Genomic DNA, 15,854 nt, shown 5'->3' with positions numbered 1-15,854 from the left:
CTGTTTTGTGTATTAAGTTTGACAGGCACAGCTGTTATCCTTCTGAGATGCTACTCACCTGTCTCCTTACACTGGAAATCCTGTCCACACTGTGCTTGCTTCACACAAACTGTGGGACTGTGACAGCTGGCTTGGTCCCAGACAGTCCCACTGCAGATGGTTCCCCCGAACTTGTTTGGCTGCAGGAGGCTCCGGTATCTGTACTAAATCAGATTTGGAACCAGACGCATTCATTGTCTATCAATCAACTGAAATTGGTGCAGGCAGGTCTCAGCTTAACATAAGGAATGACTGTCTAATGATTGAGAGCTGCCTGCAAAGCTGTCTTTTGCGGGGATGAGTGATCATAAATGGCGGTGTTCAACCAGAGGTGGCACTGTCACCAGCTGGAATATTGAGTAGGGCCTCCAAGCATCAAATGAGAGATTTGGACTAGTTATTTCTAGGGCCTTCCTACTTGCTAGGAAGGACCTCTGTCTCCCCCTTCTGAAGCCAGTTTGTACCTATTCATCTTTCAAGACTCACGGTTTACCTCCTCGGGAACAAACTTCCCTAACTAAGTAATATATTCTCAGTTCCCTATGTACCCTCTCTCCTAGCACTTGTCATATAAGGTTGTGATTGATTGTCCACTTCTTTGTTTACCTTTCTCACTAGTTTAGGAACAATTTGCACATAGGGTTAGGGTCAGCAAAAGGAGGGCCATGTCTTATTTGGCTTCATATACTTGGCACTTGATCTATGGTCAGTTACATGGTAGTCACCTTTAAAAAGATGTTTATCACTTTTCCTTTGAAGAATTTCTTCTGGTCATGGCATTTCCTCTTTTCTTGTGGCATGTCTCATATGGTTCAGGTTGGGGTGACGTCACCCCCTCAGTCACAGGACGTGTGGATGTGAACGAGGCAGGGCAACCAGAGTACCAATCATCTGCCAAGTTGCAATGATTGGTTCATGACTCAACCTTATGGCAATCAAAGTCCTCTCTGGGAAGTTTCTTTCAGAACTATTGGGAAAGATAGTTTCTTTTTAGCTGAAGTTGCTGAGAATTGTGGGTATCAAGTGGCCATCTTGCCTACTATAGAAAGAGCCCATCCAACAATTAGAGAGACAAAAAGAGCTCTGAAGACATCATCTGAGGCCCTGTGTCCAGCTCTGACTGCAGATGAATAAATACTTATTGAAGGAAGGAGAGAAAGAATAAAAATGCATACCAGTCTTGGGCTCAATGTTTTTATGACACTGTCTTCTCTAGGGTGTACAGTGTTAGATACCAGTGTTAGATCAGGAAGAAGCTGAACAGTAAGATATTCCAAGAAATTGAAGTTCCATCCCTGTCTTTAAGAAGATTAGAGATGGTTGAGGAGATAAAAAATATAACAATATAAAACATGTTGTATGGGGACTTCCCTGGCGGTCCAGTGGCTAAGACTTCACCTTCCAATGCAGGAAGTGCAGGTTCGATCCCTGGTCAGGGAGCTAAGATCCCACATGCCTCGTGGCCAAAAAACCAACATATAAAACAGAAGCAATATTGTAACAAGTTCAATAAAGACTTTAAAAATGGAAAAAACAAAACAAAAAACAAAAAAACCATGTTGTATGAAGAGCTTCACACAGAGAGTCAATCAGCACCATATTTTCTGCCGTCTCTTAGCCCACAGGCCCTAGCTTCAAAACTATTAGTAAGTAAATAGGAAGGCAATGATTTGAGAAGTAAGAGAATTGAGTTCCTGACCTGAATCTATTTATTACTTGCTGTGTAAAGTTATCAGTGCCTGACACTTTCTGCCTCAGTTTCCAAATCTATAAAATGAGGTGGTTGACTTAGTTGACCTCACTAATCACAATTACTAATGATTCCTTCACCTGTGTCCTATCGTTGAAAGAGCACAGGCATGAGATTAGACCGACTTAGGTCCAAATCCTGGCTCCACTTACCAACTGCCCATGAGCAAGTCACTTATCTTTTCTGAGCGACCATTGTCTAGTATGTAAAATGGGTGTGATGGCACCTTACCTCGAAAGGGTTTTGTGAGAACTAAGTGAGAGAAGGTCTGAGGACACACCTAGCCCTGTGCCTGGCATATCACTGGTGCTCAATAAGTGGAAGTGGTTTCCACATCATTATCATTATCAATGCAGCCTTTTCCAGATGCTTCCAGGGGTGAGTGTGAAGCAGTGAGGCTTCCCCTCCCTTTCCTCTTGCCCACTTCTGCCTACTTAACTGCTCCTTAGCAAAGAGGCAGAGGTAGCAAAAAGAAGTGAGGATCCGACCTGCCCATTTGCCTTCCCTGACTTTCAGTTAAGAACAGCAATAAAAGATTTGTAAACTAGGTGAGAAGAGATTATAATTAGCGGTCAATGTGGGAATAGGAGGATATTTTCATTTTCTACCCACGCTCTTGCCCCACAATGCAGTAAATAAAAGAGAGCTCATCATACAAATGTATAGCCAATTCTCTTTCTCCACCATGAAAACATTCATCAGCTATAAGACCTGAAGTTACCATCATGGTGATGATGGTGATGGTAGCTACCAGTTATTGAGTGCTTACTATTGCCCAAACCCTTTACATTCTTTATGTCAGTTAATCCTCACAAGTCTAGGGGGTTAAGTACTATTAATGATCTCATTTTAAGCTGGGTTAGAATTTCAGTTCTGCCACTTACGGTATATGTGTCACTGGGTAAATTACTTAACGTCTCTGACCCTCGGTTTCCTCATCTGTAAGATGAGAGAGATAAGAGTGTTCTGAAGATTAGTGATAACACAGGTAAAGACATCAGCATTCTGCCCGGTTCTTGTATGCACTTAGTAATAATAGTTATCAACATTGGCTTCATCCTCGTAGCCAGCTGTTGGGCTACTCTGGAAGGATTATGACTGAGTGGGAATTGGATTAGGTGACCTCTAATATCACTTACTACTCTCCATATAGCTCCGGGAGAGGCAGGAGAGGCATATAGCTCAGGTTCACGGGTATTTTGGAATCAGGCTGACCAAGTTTTAAATCGAGGCTCTGCCGCATTCTTACTGGGCAAACTAAGCAAAGGTATTGAGTGGTGTCTGTCACCTACTGTTGGCTGTGAAAATCAAATAAGAAGATGATTTATTTAAAGCATTAGCACACAGTCCTTGGTATACAGAAATTATTTAATAATGGCGACTATATATAGTCATTATCATCCTTCCTGTGGTTTCTGTACTTGGAATGATGGTGCAGACATGAGGTTCATTCCCACCCGCTCCTTATTTTCTAGGTTGTTATCAAATAATGAAGACATTGTGTTGCAGAAAGGTTGGTAAGGATACTTCCCTAGGGCCTTCTCCGTGCCATTGCCCACGGGTTGGTATCATTAAGACGTAATTTTCTTTTCTAGCTAGTAGGAAATGTTTCTTTCCAGAAATGCACGTCCTTGATTGGGTGATTTTGAGAGGAAGAAAAATATTAATAGAAAGAAACTCAGATGGTCTTTCAGTTAAAAAATTAACAGCATTTAATTATTTTAAGGATTACTTTAAAGACGCATGTCTTTTTGAGTCCCTAAGAAAGTAATAAATGTTGATTTAAACTGTAAGTCATTCACCTGTGCTATCTGCCATCTAAACTGCAGCACAAGATAAAAATATAGCTTTAGGATGCTGTTTAAATGTATAATAGGTTGACTAAAGGCCATGCAAAGAAATTAAGTCCTAATCCTTGAAAGCTGTAAATGTTATCTTATTCGGAAAAAGGATCTTTGCAGACACCATTGATTTGGAGAAATTACTCTGGATTATCCAGAAGGACCCTAAATGCCATCACAGTGTCCTTACAAGAGGAAAGCAGAGGGAGATTTCACATAGACGCATAAAGGAGACACACAGAAGGGAAGGGGTGATGCAGACAGGAGCAGAGATTGGAGCAAGGCAGCCACTAAAAGCTGGAAGGAGCAAAGAACGGCTTCTCCCTTAGAGCTTCCAGAGAGAGCCTGGCCCTGCTGACGCCTTGATTGCAGACTTCTGGTCTCCAGAACTCTGAGAGAATACATTTCTGTTGTTCTGAGCCAACCAGTTTTTGGCATTTGTTACAGCAGGCTCAGAAAACTAATCCAGGATGTCAAAGCAGAATGAGAATTGGGGGCCAGATATTTTTAAACTGGGACATCTAAGATTCTTTGGCATATCCTAGAGATGGGAGAGGCAAAATCATAAATTTTAGCCTTCAAAGTTGAATAAACTAGCTCCAAATGGTGTTTCTGCCAGTGTCATCAAAACTTCACGGGGCACTTTTGCATCTAACCGAGGAGGGGGGTCTGGAGGCAGGAGGACTGTCAGTAAGCTCTGCAAGAGTATCACTCAGGTGAGAGAAGAGCAGGGCTTGATTCAAGGCAGTGGGAGTGGGGCTGGAGAGGAGGGCACAGATAGGAAGTATAGAAACAGCTCACATTTATTGAACACTTACTTTGTGCCAGATGCCATGAAAAGCACTTTCTTTGCATGCATTACTCATTTAACGCTCTCAGTAACTCTATGGTGTAAGTACTGTTTCTACTCCCATTTATAGATTAGGAATCAGAGGCACAGAGAAGGTAAAAATTATGTCCAAAGTAACACAGCAAATAAGGTGCAAGCCAGAATCTAAGCTGCAGAGTCAAAGCTAAAAAACAGGCTTGACAGCAATAGGCTAATAGACAAGGTTCGGGCAGTGGTGTACCACATCTGGGCTGCACCCACCCTGGGTGCATCCAGCGAAGGCATGTGTCGTCTGCAGAGATTTTAAAATACTAAGAAGACAGAATAGAAGTTAGTCTTCTTTCTATTGTCACCATGACCCAGTGATTCTGAACAAAGACAGAATTGTAATACTCCTCCCTGACAGAGACAAGTGCTCTCAACATCCCCCTTATGCCACTGAGTTTAGCGATCATCTTGGACCAATTAAAACCACTTAGATGGGCAAGATAGATACACATCTGTTCATTGGGCATGTCAGCCTTTTCGGTGCATGAAAGTGAAATACTCAGGAACACCCTGTGTGACATGCTTTGGTTTATCTCAGTTCCTCATAGGTCATGGACAGCTTGGCATTTTGTTCCTAAGCCATTGGTCTCTCCAGATGACCCTCATTAGAAGGTAATACATAGGCCAGGACCCAGAGAGGCCAGTGGGGATCAGTGTGCCCATGTCCGGAGCGCCACTTTTCTAAGTGGCATCTAAGCCATAACATAACACATCTTTTGCAGCCTCATCCAAACGCCTTACAAACAAAATCAGAAGAGGCAGAAATAAGTTCCACCAGCCACGTGCATATGGCTTCTGAATACCCTTTTCTCCCCAGACCTCTAGATTTATAGACGAGACTGCTTATCTCCATTTGAATGCCTAGTACACAATTTAAATGTTTAATGCTCCAAAATTGGTCATAAATGTCTCACCTTTTTCTCCTGGCATGGAAAGCAATCTGTCCACTCTCCCCAGTTGCCCAGCTGGCAGGAAACAGCTGTGGGAGTAGAACTCTGAACAGCCCGACTGACTCTCCTAAAAAGAGAAGAGACCCCTTGCTTCAATTTTTAAATTCTTTATCATGATCATTTTAATTTTTGTAATTATAAATTCAAAAAGGTCTTTTAACATGACAGTATCTTAATAATATGAAAACAGGTGCTGAATTTTTCTCCAGCTTTATTGAGGCAAAATTGACAACAATCGTATGGTATATTTAGGATGACAAACGTGATGGTTTGACATACATATACATTGTGACATGATTATCACAACCAAGGGAAACACATCCATCACCTCCCATAGTTGCCTTTTTTTTTTCTTTCTTTCTTTTTTTTTTTTTTTTGGTGTGGTAAAAATACTTCAGATCTACTCTCCTAGCAAATTCCAAGTGTACAATACAGTATTACTAACTATAGTCACTATGCTGTGCATTAGAACCCCAGAACTTTTTCAGCTTATGACAGAAAGTTTATATCCTATGACCAACCTCTCCCCATGTTCCCGACCCCCCAAGCCCCTTGTAACCACTATTCTACTCTCTGGCTTTATAAGTTAGACTTTTTTTAGATTCCACATATAAGTGAGATGATGCAGTATTGTCTTTTTCTGTCTGGCTTATTTCACTTAGCATAATGTCCTCCAGGTTCATTAATGTTGTCACAGATGGAAGGATTTTCTTCTTTTTTTATGGCTGAATAGATGGTTAATTTTTTAACTTATAAAGGTTACCCCTTGATTTGGGCATCTGGGCACCTGTAGCTGTAGAACATGAAGCAATATCACAATGTATATTCCCTTAGCCTTAAAGTTATCTGGGAGTGGGAGTGGGGATGGAGCAGGGAAAGGAGAGGAATGTCCATAAATGCAGTTATTCTTACTTGGAACACTGGGCTGTAAGGGTACTTCTAATACTAGAATGATTCTATCTTCCTTCTTAAGAATTGCATGTGCTGTTTTTAAAACAAAAGTTATGTGGCCTAATGCTCTTTTCTTCCCCAATAATTTATTGTGGTAAAATACATGTAACATAAAATTTACATTTTACCATAACCATTTTGAAGCTTACAGTTCAGTGGCATTAAGTACATTCATATTGTTGTGCAACCATCACCAGTTTCCATCTCCAGAACTCTTTTCCTTTCCCTGCATCAATTTTGAGATGTAAAATTTAAGCAACAACAACAAAAGAGTTGTGCACGTTTTCCCTCCGATCATTTCCAGTTTTAAGAAATGAAGAATAAAAATCTATTGTGCCTCTACTGTATGCAGGGGTGATGCTGTAGTACTTCAGAATTCATGCTAATTATGCTGTGAACTGCTCCACGTGATGAATGATGCCCCCTATGCTGAAACCCCAAACAGGAAGCTCTAGGATCATCAGGAAAGTGATGTTCACCTTTATCACTGGTTCTCAGACTTTGGTCCCAGGAACATTTTATACTCTAACATACTATGGAGGACTCTGAAGAGCTTTTGTTTAACGGGACTGGGTCGATCGATAGTCACAGAATCCAAACATCAAAACTGAGAAATTTCGAAATACTTATTTATCCATTTAACATTAAAATAAAACCGTTACATGTTACCATATATGTTTATTTAAAAATCCATTTCCAAGAAACATAATTATTGAAAAGAGTGTTACTGTTTTATGTTTTTGCAAATCTCTTTTGTTGTCTGGTTTAGTAGAAAGCAGCTAGATTCTCATTTCTGCTTCTTCATTCAATATGTTGCTTTATGTTGCTTTGGTTGAAATCTATGAAGAAACTCCAGCCTCATACAGTTATGTAGTTGAAAAAAATTATGTAGTTGAGGAGTGTTTTAATAGTCTTCTCAGATAATTGTGGATGTTCTTTGATGCTACACCAAATCTTGAAAAGCAGTCATTTCTTATATGTTAGTTGCACTTGGAACCTGAAAACCTATCAATGAATTTTTTGTACTCTGTTACATTAAAACCCATTGATCTATGTATCCTTTAACTGTATCTGGTACCCATACATGATTTTTATAACATCAGACATTGGAAATTTAGAAAACAATGGTACTCTAAGTGTACATATCTTAAAAATAGTCACACATTTCACTGTAACATATTAATAAGTCAAATTTATTAATATTAACAGTGATCTCAAGCTCATGGTAGTGAATATGTTTTCCAAAATTTTAATTTTTGTTTGAAAGCCCAAATTTTGTCATTGGTAACAAATAATGCCGTTTGTTTTCCTGGAAGTAATAGGTCCTCTGCTCATTTTTGAGACGATGTCTGCCAAGTATCTTAGCCTGAATAACCGTAGTTTGTTTGACAGTTATTCTGTCAAGTAAAAACAGTGTTCCAGGAAAAAGGCATCAACACTGACTTACAACTCAAACAATTGTTTTTTCTCAAGAAAAAACATGTACTGTACCCTCATACTTAGGTACAGTACAAGTTCTTTATGCATCTTTTCCATTTTGCCACAAATAATATTTAAGTAACATGTATTCAAAGATTGGGTTTTAATAAAATTAACAATTTTAACTATTTTTAGGACTTTTCTAAGTGAAACAATTTCTTTCCTGTGAGTTTGATGTCAATGCCTTGATTTGCATCAAGGCCACAGTAGTTTTAGCCACCATTACTTTTTTTTTTTCTTTTTAATTATTGAATTTTATTTAATTAATTTTTTTATACAGCAGGTTCTTATTAGTCACCCATTTTATACACATCAGTGTATACACGTCAATCCCAATCTCCCAATTCATCACACGTCCACCCCCCACCCCCTGCCGCTTTCCCCCCTTGGTGTCCATACGATTGTTCTCTACATCTGTGTCTCTATTTCTGCCTTGCAAACCGGTTCATCTGTGTCATTTTCTAGGTTCCACATATATGCATTAATATATGACATTTGTTTTTCTCTTTCTCACTTACTTCACTCTGTATGACAGTCTCTAGATCCATCCACGTCTCAACAAATGACCCAATTTCGTTCCTTTTTATGGCTGAGTAATATTCCATTGTATACATGTACCACATCTTCTTTAGCCATTCGTCTGTCGATGGGCATTTAGGTTGCTTCCATGACGTGGCTATTGTAAATAGTGCTGCAATGAACATTGGGGTGCTTGTTTCTTTTTGAATTATGGTTTTCTCAGGGTATATGCCCAGTAGTGGGATTGCTGGGTCATATGGTAATTCTATTTTTAGTTTTTTAAGGAACCCTCCATACTGTTCTCCACAGTGGCTGTATCAGTTTACATTCCCACCAACAGTGCAAGAGGGTTCCCTTTTCTCCACACCCTCTCCAGCATTTGTTGTTTGTAGATTTTCTGATGATGCCCATTTTCACTGGTGTGAGGTGATACCTCATTGTAGTTTTGATTTGCATTTCTCTAATAATTAGTGATGTTGAGCAGCTTTTCATGTGCTTCTTGGCCATCTGTATGTCTTCTTTGGAGAAATGTCTATTTAGGTCTCTGCCCATTTTTGGATTGGGTTGTTTGTTTTATTAATATTGAGCTGCGTGAGCTGTTTATATATTTTGGAGATTAACCCTTTGTCCGTTGATTCGTTTGCAAATATTTTCTCCCATTCTGAGGGTTGTCTTTTCGTCTTGTTTATGGTTTCCTTTGCTGTGCAAAAGCTTTGAAGTTTCGTTAGGTCCCGTTTGTTTATTTTTGTTTTTATTTCCATTAGGAGGTGGATCAAAAAAGATCTTGCTGTGATTTATGTCAGAGTGTTCTTCCTATGTTTTCCTATAAGAGTTTTATAGTGTCCGGTCTTACATTTAGGTCTCGAATCCATTTTGAGTTTATTTTTGTGTATGGTGTTAGGGAGTGTTCTAATTTCATTCTTTTACATGTAGCTGTCCAGTTTTCCCAGCACCACTTATTGAAGAGACTGTCTTTTCTCCATTGTATATCTTTGCCTCCTTTGTCATAGATTAGTTGACCATAGGTGCGTGGGTTTATCTCTGGGCTTTCTATCTTGTTCCATTGCTCTATGTTTCTGTTTTTGTGCCAGTACCATATTGTCTTGATTACTGTAGCTTTGTAGTATAGTCTGAAGTCAGGGAGTCTGATTCCTCCAGCTCCGTTTTTTCCCCTCAAGACTGCTTTAGCTATTCGGGGTCTTTTGTGTCTCCATACAAATTTTAAGATGTTTTGTTCTAGTTCTGTAAAAAATGCCATTGGTAATTTGATAGGGATTGCATTGAATCTGTAGATTGCTTTGGGTAGTATAGTCATTTTCACAATATTTATTCTTCCAATCCAAGAACACAGTATAGCTCTCCATCTGTTGGTATCATCTTTAATTTCTTTCATCAGTGTCTTATAATTTTCTGCATACAGGTCTTTTGTCTCCCTAGGTAGGTTTATTCCTAGGTATTTTATTCTTTTTGTTGCAATGGTAAATGGGAGTGTTTCCTTAATTTCTCTTTCAGATTTTTCATCATTAGTGTATAGGAATGCAAGAGATGTCTGTGCCTTAATTTTGTATCCTGCAAATTTACTAGATTCATTGATTAGCTCTAGTAGTTTTCTGGTGGCATCTTTAGGATTCTCTGTGTATAGTATCATGTCATCTGCAAACGGTGACAGTTTTACTTCTTCTTTTCCAATTTGTATTCCTTTTATTTGTTTTTCTTCTCTGATTGCCATGGCTAGGACTTCCAAAACTATGTTTAGTAATAGTGGTGAGAGTGGACATCCTTGTCTTGTTCCTGATCTTAGAGGAAATGCTTTCAGTTTTTCACCATTGAGAATGATGTTTGCTGTGGGTTTGTCATATATGACCTTTATTATGTTGAGGTAGGTTCCCTCTGTGCCCACTTTCTGGAGAGTTTTTATCATAAATAGGTGTTGAATTTTGTCAAAAGTTTTTTCTGCATCTATTGAGATGATCATATGGTTTTTATTCTTCAATTTGTTAATATGGTGTATCACATTGATTGATTTGTGTATATTGAAGAATCCTTGCATCCCTGGGATAAATCCCACTTGATCGTGGTGTATGATCCTTTTAATGTGTTGTTGGATTCTGTTTGCTAGTATTTTGTTGAGGATTTTTACATCTATATTCATCAGTGATATTGGTCTGTAATTTTCTTTTTTTGTAGTATCTTTGTCTGGTTTTGGTATCAGGGTGATGGTGGCCTCATAGAATGAGTTTGGGAGTGTTCCTTCCTCTGCAATTTTTTGGAAGAGTTTGAGAAGGATTGGTGTTAGCTCTTCTCTAAATGTTTGATAGAATTCCCCTGTGAAGCCATCTGGTCCTGGACTTTGGTTTGTTGGAAGATTTTTAATCACAGTTTCAATTTCATTACTTGTGATTGGTCTGTTCATATTTTCTATTTCTTCCTGGTTCAGTCTTGGAAGGTTATACCTTTCTAAGAATTTGTCCATTTCTTCCAGGTTGTCCATTTTATTGGCATAGAGTTGCTTGTAGTAGTCTCTTAGGATGCTTTGTATTTCTGTGGTGTCTATTGTAACTTCTCCTTTTTCATTTCTAATTTTATTGATCTGAGTCCTCTCCCTCTTTTTCTTGATGAGTCTGGCTAATGGTTTATCAATTTTGTTTATCTTCTCAAAGAACCAGCTTTTAGTTTTATTGATCTTTGCTGTTGTTTTCTTTGTTTCTATTTCATTTATTTCTGCTCTGATCTTTATGATTTCTTTCCTTCTGCTAACTTTGGGTTTTGTTTGTTCTTCTTTCTCTAGTTCCTTTAGGTGTAAGGTTAGATTGTTTATTTGAGATTTTTCTTGTTTCTTTAAGTAGGCTTGTATAGCTATAAACTTCCCTCTTAGAACTGCTTTTGCTGCATCCCATAGGTTTTGGAGTGTCGTGTTTTCATTGTCATTTGCCTCTAGGTATTTTTTGATTTCCTCTTTGGTTTCTTCAGTGATCTCTTGGTTATTTAGTAATGTATTGTTTAGCCTCCATGTGTTTGTGTTTTTTACATTTTTTTCCCTGTAATTCGTTTCTAATCTCATAGCGTTGTGGTCAGAAAAGATGCTTGATATGATTTCAATTTTCTTAAATTACTGAGGCTTGATTTGTGACCCAAGATGTGATCTCTTCTGGAGAATGTTCCATGCACAATTGAGAAGAAAGTATAATCTGCTGTTTTTGGATGGAATGTCCTATAAATATCAATTAAATCTATCTGGTCTATTGTGTCATTTAAAGCTTGTGTTTCCTTATTTATTTTCATTTTGGATGATCTGTCCATTGGTGTAAGTGAGGTGTTAAAGTCCCCGACTATTATTGTGTTACTGTCGATTTCCTCTTTTATAGCTGTTAGCAGTTGCCTTATGTATTGAGGTGCTCCTATGTTGGATGCACATATATTTATAATTGTTATATCTTCTTCTTGGATTGATCCCTTGATCATTATGTAGTGTTCTTCCTTGTCTCTTGTAACATTCTTTATTTTAAAGTCTAATTTATCTGATATGAGTATTGCTACTGCAGCTTTCTTTTGATTTCCATTTGCATGGAATATCTTTCTCCATCCCCTCACTTTCAGTCTGTATGTGTCCCTAGGTCTGAAGTGGGTCTCTTGTAGACAGCATATATATGGGTCTTGTTTTTGTACCCATTCAGCAAGCCTGTGTCTTTTGGTTGGAGCATTTAATCCATTCACATTGAAGGTAATTATCGATATATGTTCCTATGACCATTTTCTTAATTGTTTTGGGGTTTTTTTTGTAGGTCCTTTTTTTCTCTTGTGTTTCCTACGTAGAAAAGTTCCTTTAGCATTTGTTGTAGAGCTGGTTTGGTGGTGCTGAATTCTCTTAGCTTTTGCTTGTCTGTAAAGCTTTTGGTTTCTCCATCAAATCTGAATGAGATCCTTGCCGGGTAGAGTAATCTTGGTTGTAGGTTCTTCCCTTTCATCACTTTAAGTATATCATGCCACTCCCTTCTGGCTTGTAGAGTTTCTGCTGAGAAATCAGCTCTTAACCTTATGGGAGCTCCCTTGTATGTTATTTGTCATTTTTCCCTTGCTGCTTTCAATAATTTTTCTTTGTCTTTAAGTTTTGCCAATTTGATTACTATGTGTCTCGGCGTGTTTCTCCTTGGGTTTATCCTGTATGGGACTCACTGAGCTTCCTGGACTTGAGTGGCTATTTCCTTTCCCATGTTAGGGAAGTTTTCGACTATAATCTCTTCAAATATTTTCTCAGGTCCTTTCTCTCTCTCTTCTCCTTCTGGGACCCCTATAATGCGAATGTTGTTGTGTTTAATGTTGTCCCAGAGGTCTCTTAGGCTATCTTCATTTCTTTTCATTCTTTTTTCTTTATTCTGTTCTGCAGCAGTGAATTCCACCATTCTGTCTTCCAGGTCACTCATCCGTTCTTCTGCCTCAGTTATTCTGCTATTGATTCCTTCTAGTGTAGTTTTCATTTCAGTTATTGTATTGTTCATCTCTGTTTGTTTGTTCTTTAATTCTTCTAGGTCTTTGTTACACATTTCTTGCATCTTCTCGATCTTTGCCTCCATTCTTTTTCCGAGGTCCTGGATCATCTTCACTATCATTATTCTGAATTCTTTTTCTGGAAGGTTGCCTATCTCCACTTCATTTAGTTGTTTTTCTGGGGTTTTATCTTGTTCCTTCCTCTGGTACATAGCCCTCTGCCTTTTCATCTTGTCTATCTTTCTGTAAATGTGGTTTTTGTTCCACAGGCTGCAGGATTGTAGTTCTTCTTGCTTCTGCTGTCTGCCCTCTGGTGGATGAGGCTATCTAAGGGTCTTGTGCAAGTTTCCTGATGGGAGGGACTGGTCCACCATTACTTTTACACTGTCAGTGCAAATATAAACACAGTGAAAAGAGCGAATAATGTCTTAGTATTATTGTAAAATTGTTTTGAACACCCAGGCATCACCCTGAAAAGATCTTGGGGACTCCCTGGAGTCTGTTGACCGCACTCCGAGAAACTCTGATCTATAAAATGATGCTAGTATAGAGCACCAGCCCTATTATCCCTTCAAAAAAACTTCAGTGCTCAGCTCACCATCTTCCTCTCTACTCCAGTTCCTCTCATCATCCTGGGAGACCTCAGCATCCCTATAAATGAACCATCCAATGCTCTGCACTCTCAGTTGCTCCTTTTCTTCCTCTCCAATGACCCTTTTCTTCATTCTATTATCTTCCGTGTTTTCATCATGCACTTTCTTACTCTCTGAAACAGCTTCTCCTCCAAATTACTAATTCATGAGTCACCTGTAAATAGTTATTTGGGGCTCCACAGCCTCATCTCCTTCTGTATCTATATGCTCAAGGATTCCTGTGCACTTTTCTTGGACCTCATTGCGGCCTCCATTGACACCTGAGCTTTCTCTCTAGCAATAAGACCTCTCCTATCTTCATTTTCCTTTATAATCAGTTTTGATTTCGTGACCCATCATTTAAAATTTTAATTATGTACTGAATTCCTGGACCCCACTGTTCCCTTGATCACACTGACCTGTAAAACCCAGTCGTGAAAGAATCCAACTATCTTTCTCCTGGGTGACTCCTAGGTATCTTTCAGTCTCATCATAGACATTGGTTCCTTAGGAAAACATTTCCCAATACCCAGACTGATAGATATCTCCCTTCATATGATTTGTCAATCTCTGCACATCTTCTTCTCAACACTTAATTATCATACTTACAATGTTTGTATAATTTCTGCCTTCTCCACCAGATCATAAGCTCTATGAAGGCAGGTACCTGTACTGTTCATATGTTTGCTGCTGAACCCTGGCACTTATCATTTGCCAGACCCAAGGAAGGTGCTCAGTAAATATTTAGGAGAGGAAAGAACATAAGAAAGGGAGAAAAGGAGGGAGAAAGTGAGGGAGGGAGAGGGGGGAAGGAAGGAAGGGAGGAAGGAAGGAACAAAGGAAGGAAGGAAGGATAAAAAGGGGATAGAAAGAATGAAGCCAATGTATGGGAAATAGAATGACATTGTTTAGAAATTTATTTGAACCTAATTTCCAGTTAGAATCTAATTAAATGATCCTGGTGTCTAGACATTGAAATGGCTCAAGGTTTGGTCCATATGTCATTTTTCTGATAGACTGTCCTAATAATAAAAGTGTGACGCATAGAAACACAGAGAAAAAACAAGAGTTCTGATCACTAAAACGTGGGAGAGAAGTTACAGGGAGGAGGTTTGGGAGCAGAAAATGACTCCAGTATTAGTTCTGCGTCTCACTGTAGAATTGTCAAGATAATGTCATTGTAAGCCCACAGAGACTGCATTATGATGTCAAAATGGAAGGAAACAGTGTTAATAGATGGAAGCAGAAGCTTAGAGCAGCGCTGTGTTGCTGTAGTTTTAAAAGCTTTGTGACGTGATGTCTAGACAGAGGAACACACAGTCATGCTATCACTGAAGCAAGGCTACAGAAGGTACACAGGACCATTCATTAAGTCATTACAGGGCTCCAACCTTTTAGCCAATATCAATATGACGGGCATCTTCTCTTATCATTCCAATGAATTTTTTAAGGTAGTTTATTTTTTGTTGATTATAAAAGTCATACGTTCTCCTAAAGAGAACATAGAAAAGATTATAAAAGAAAAAATTGCCCCAAATTCCACCACCATTAATATTTTGTTATATTTCCTTTCATTCTTAATTTTTATAACATAGTTGAGGTCATACTATTACATTTTTATATCTTTATTTTTCCATTTAATATTATCAGAGAAATGTAAGCTTTTTATGATGACTGCACATTGTTCCATTCCACTAACATTAAACAATTAGAGTACTGAGCACCCAGTTTTTCTGTATTCTGAGTTACTTACTGAAGATACTTCCTGTAGAATAGGATGGCTGGGTTGAAGGATACAAATGGTTTCAAAGCTTATGACACGGCCAAATGGCTTTCCAAAAGAACCGTATCAATTTTTCAGTTACTTCAGGAACATTTAATAAATCTGTGGCCTAGTAATCTTGGCAAATAGTTTGAAAGCATCTCCCAGCTACTGAAAATTTACTCAAGCAGGAAGAGATTTAATGTAGAGCAGTAAGATTCAGGAGTCTTTGATTCTAGTCTTTAGTTGGCATCTACCTTGCTGTGCCAGTATGAGCAAGTTTCTTTAACTGTCTGGCTATTAAGTTGTTCATCTGTAGAATCACCACAAGGGAATATAGTGCTATGTGCAGGGTTCCCAAAGTATGCTATGTGGAGTACTAGTTCCTGAGATATGCACCAGAGGTGAGGAGGAAAAGAAGTAAAGTTACCTGGTCAAATACATTTGGATAAATTGTATACAACATACTGCTCTTGGAGATTTAAAATGCCCAACAACACATTAAGGCTCTGAAAAGTTCTGCATTTTAATTTAGTTAACAGAGCATTTACCCAGTTTTTGACTATAGG

General features: G+C 38.6%; 1 protein-coding gene across 1 annotated transcript in view; it reads right to left on the bottom strand.

The window, feature by feature from the left end:
- The window catches only part of C8A (complement C8 alpha chain), a 65,393-nt gene that overhangs the window by 41,430 nt on the left and 8,109 nt on the right, over nt 1–15,854 (bottom strand). The window contains exons 2-3 of the mRNA XM_036870065.1: nt 5,422–5,524; nt 59–203 (exon numbers count right to left, since the gene is read on the bottom strand). Of these exons, the coding sequence (XP_036725960.1) occupies nt 59–203; nt 5,422–5,524 (248 nt within the window). The remainder of the gene's footprint in view (nt 1–58; nt 204–5,421; nt 5,525–15,854) is intronic.

Source organism: Balaenoptera musculus, chromosome 1 (genome assembly GCF_009873245.2).
Source record: "Balaenoptera musculus isolate JJ_BM4_2016_0621 chromosome 1, mBalMus1.pri.v3, whole genome shotgun sequence".
Taxonomy (NCBI): domain Eukaryota; kingdom Metazoa; phylum Chordata; class Mammalia; order Artiodactyla; family Balaenopteridae; genus Balaenoptera; species Balaenoptera musculus.
Note: the sequence above shows the minus strand (reverse complement) of the source record. Positions and strands in the feature narration are given on the sequence as shown.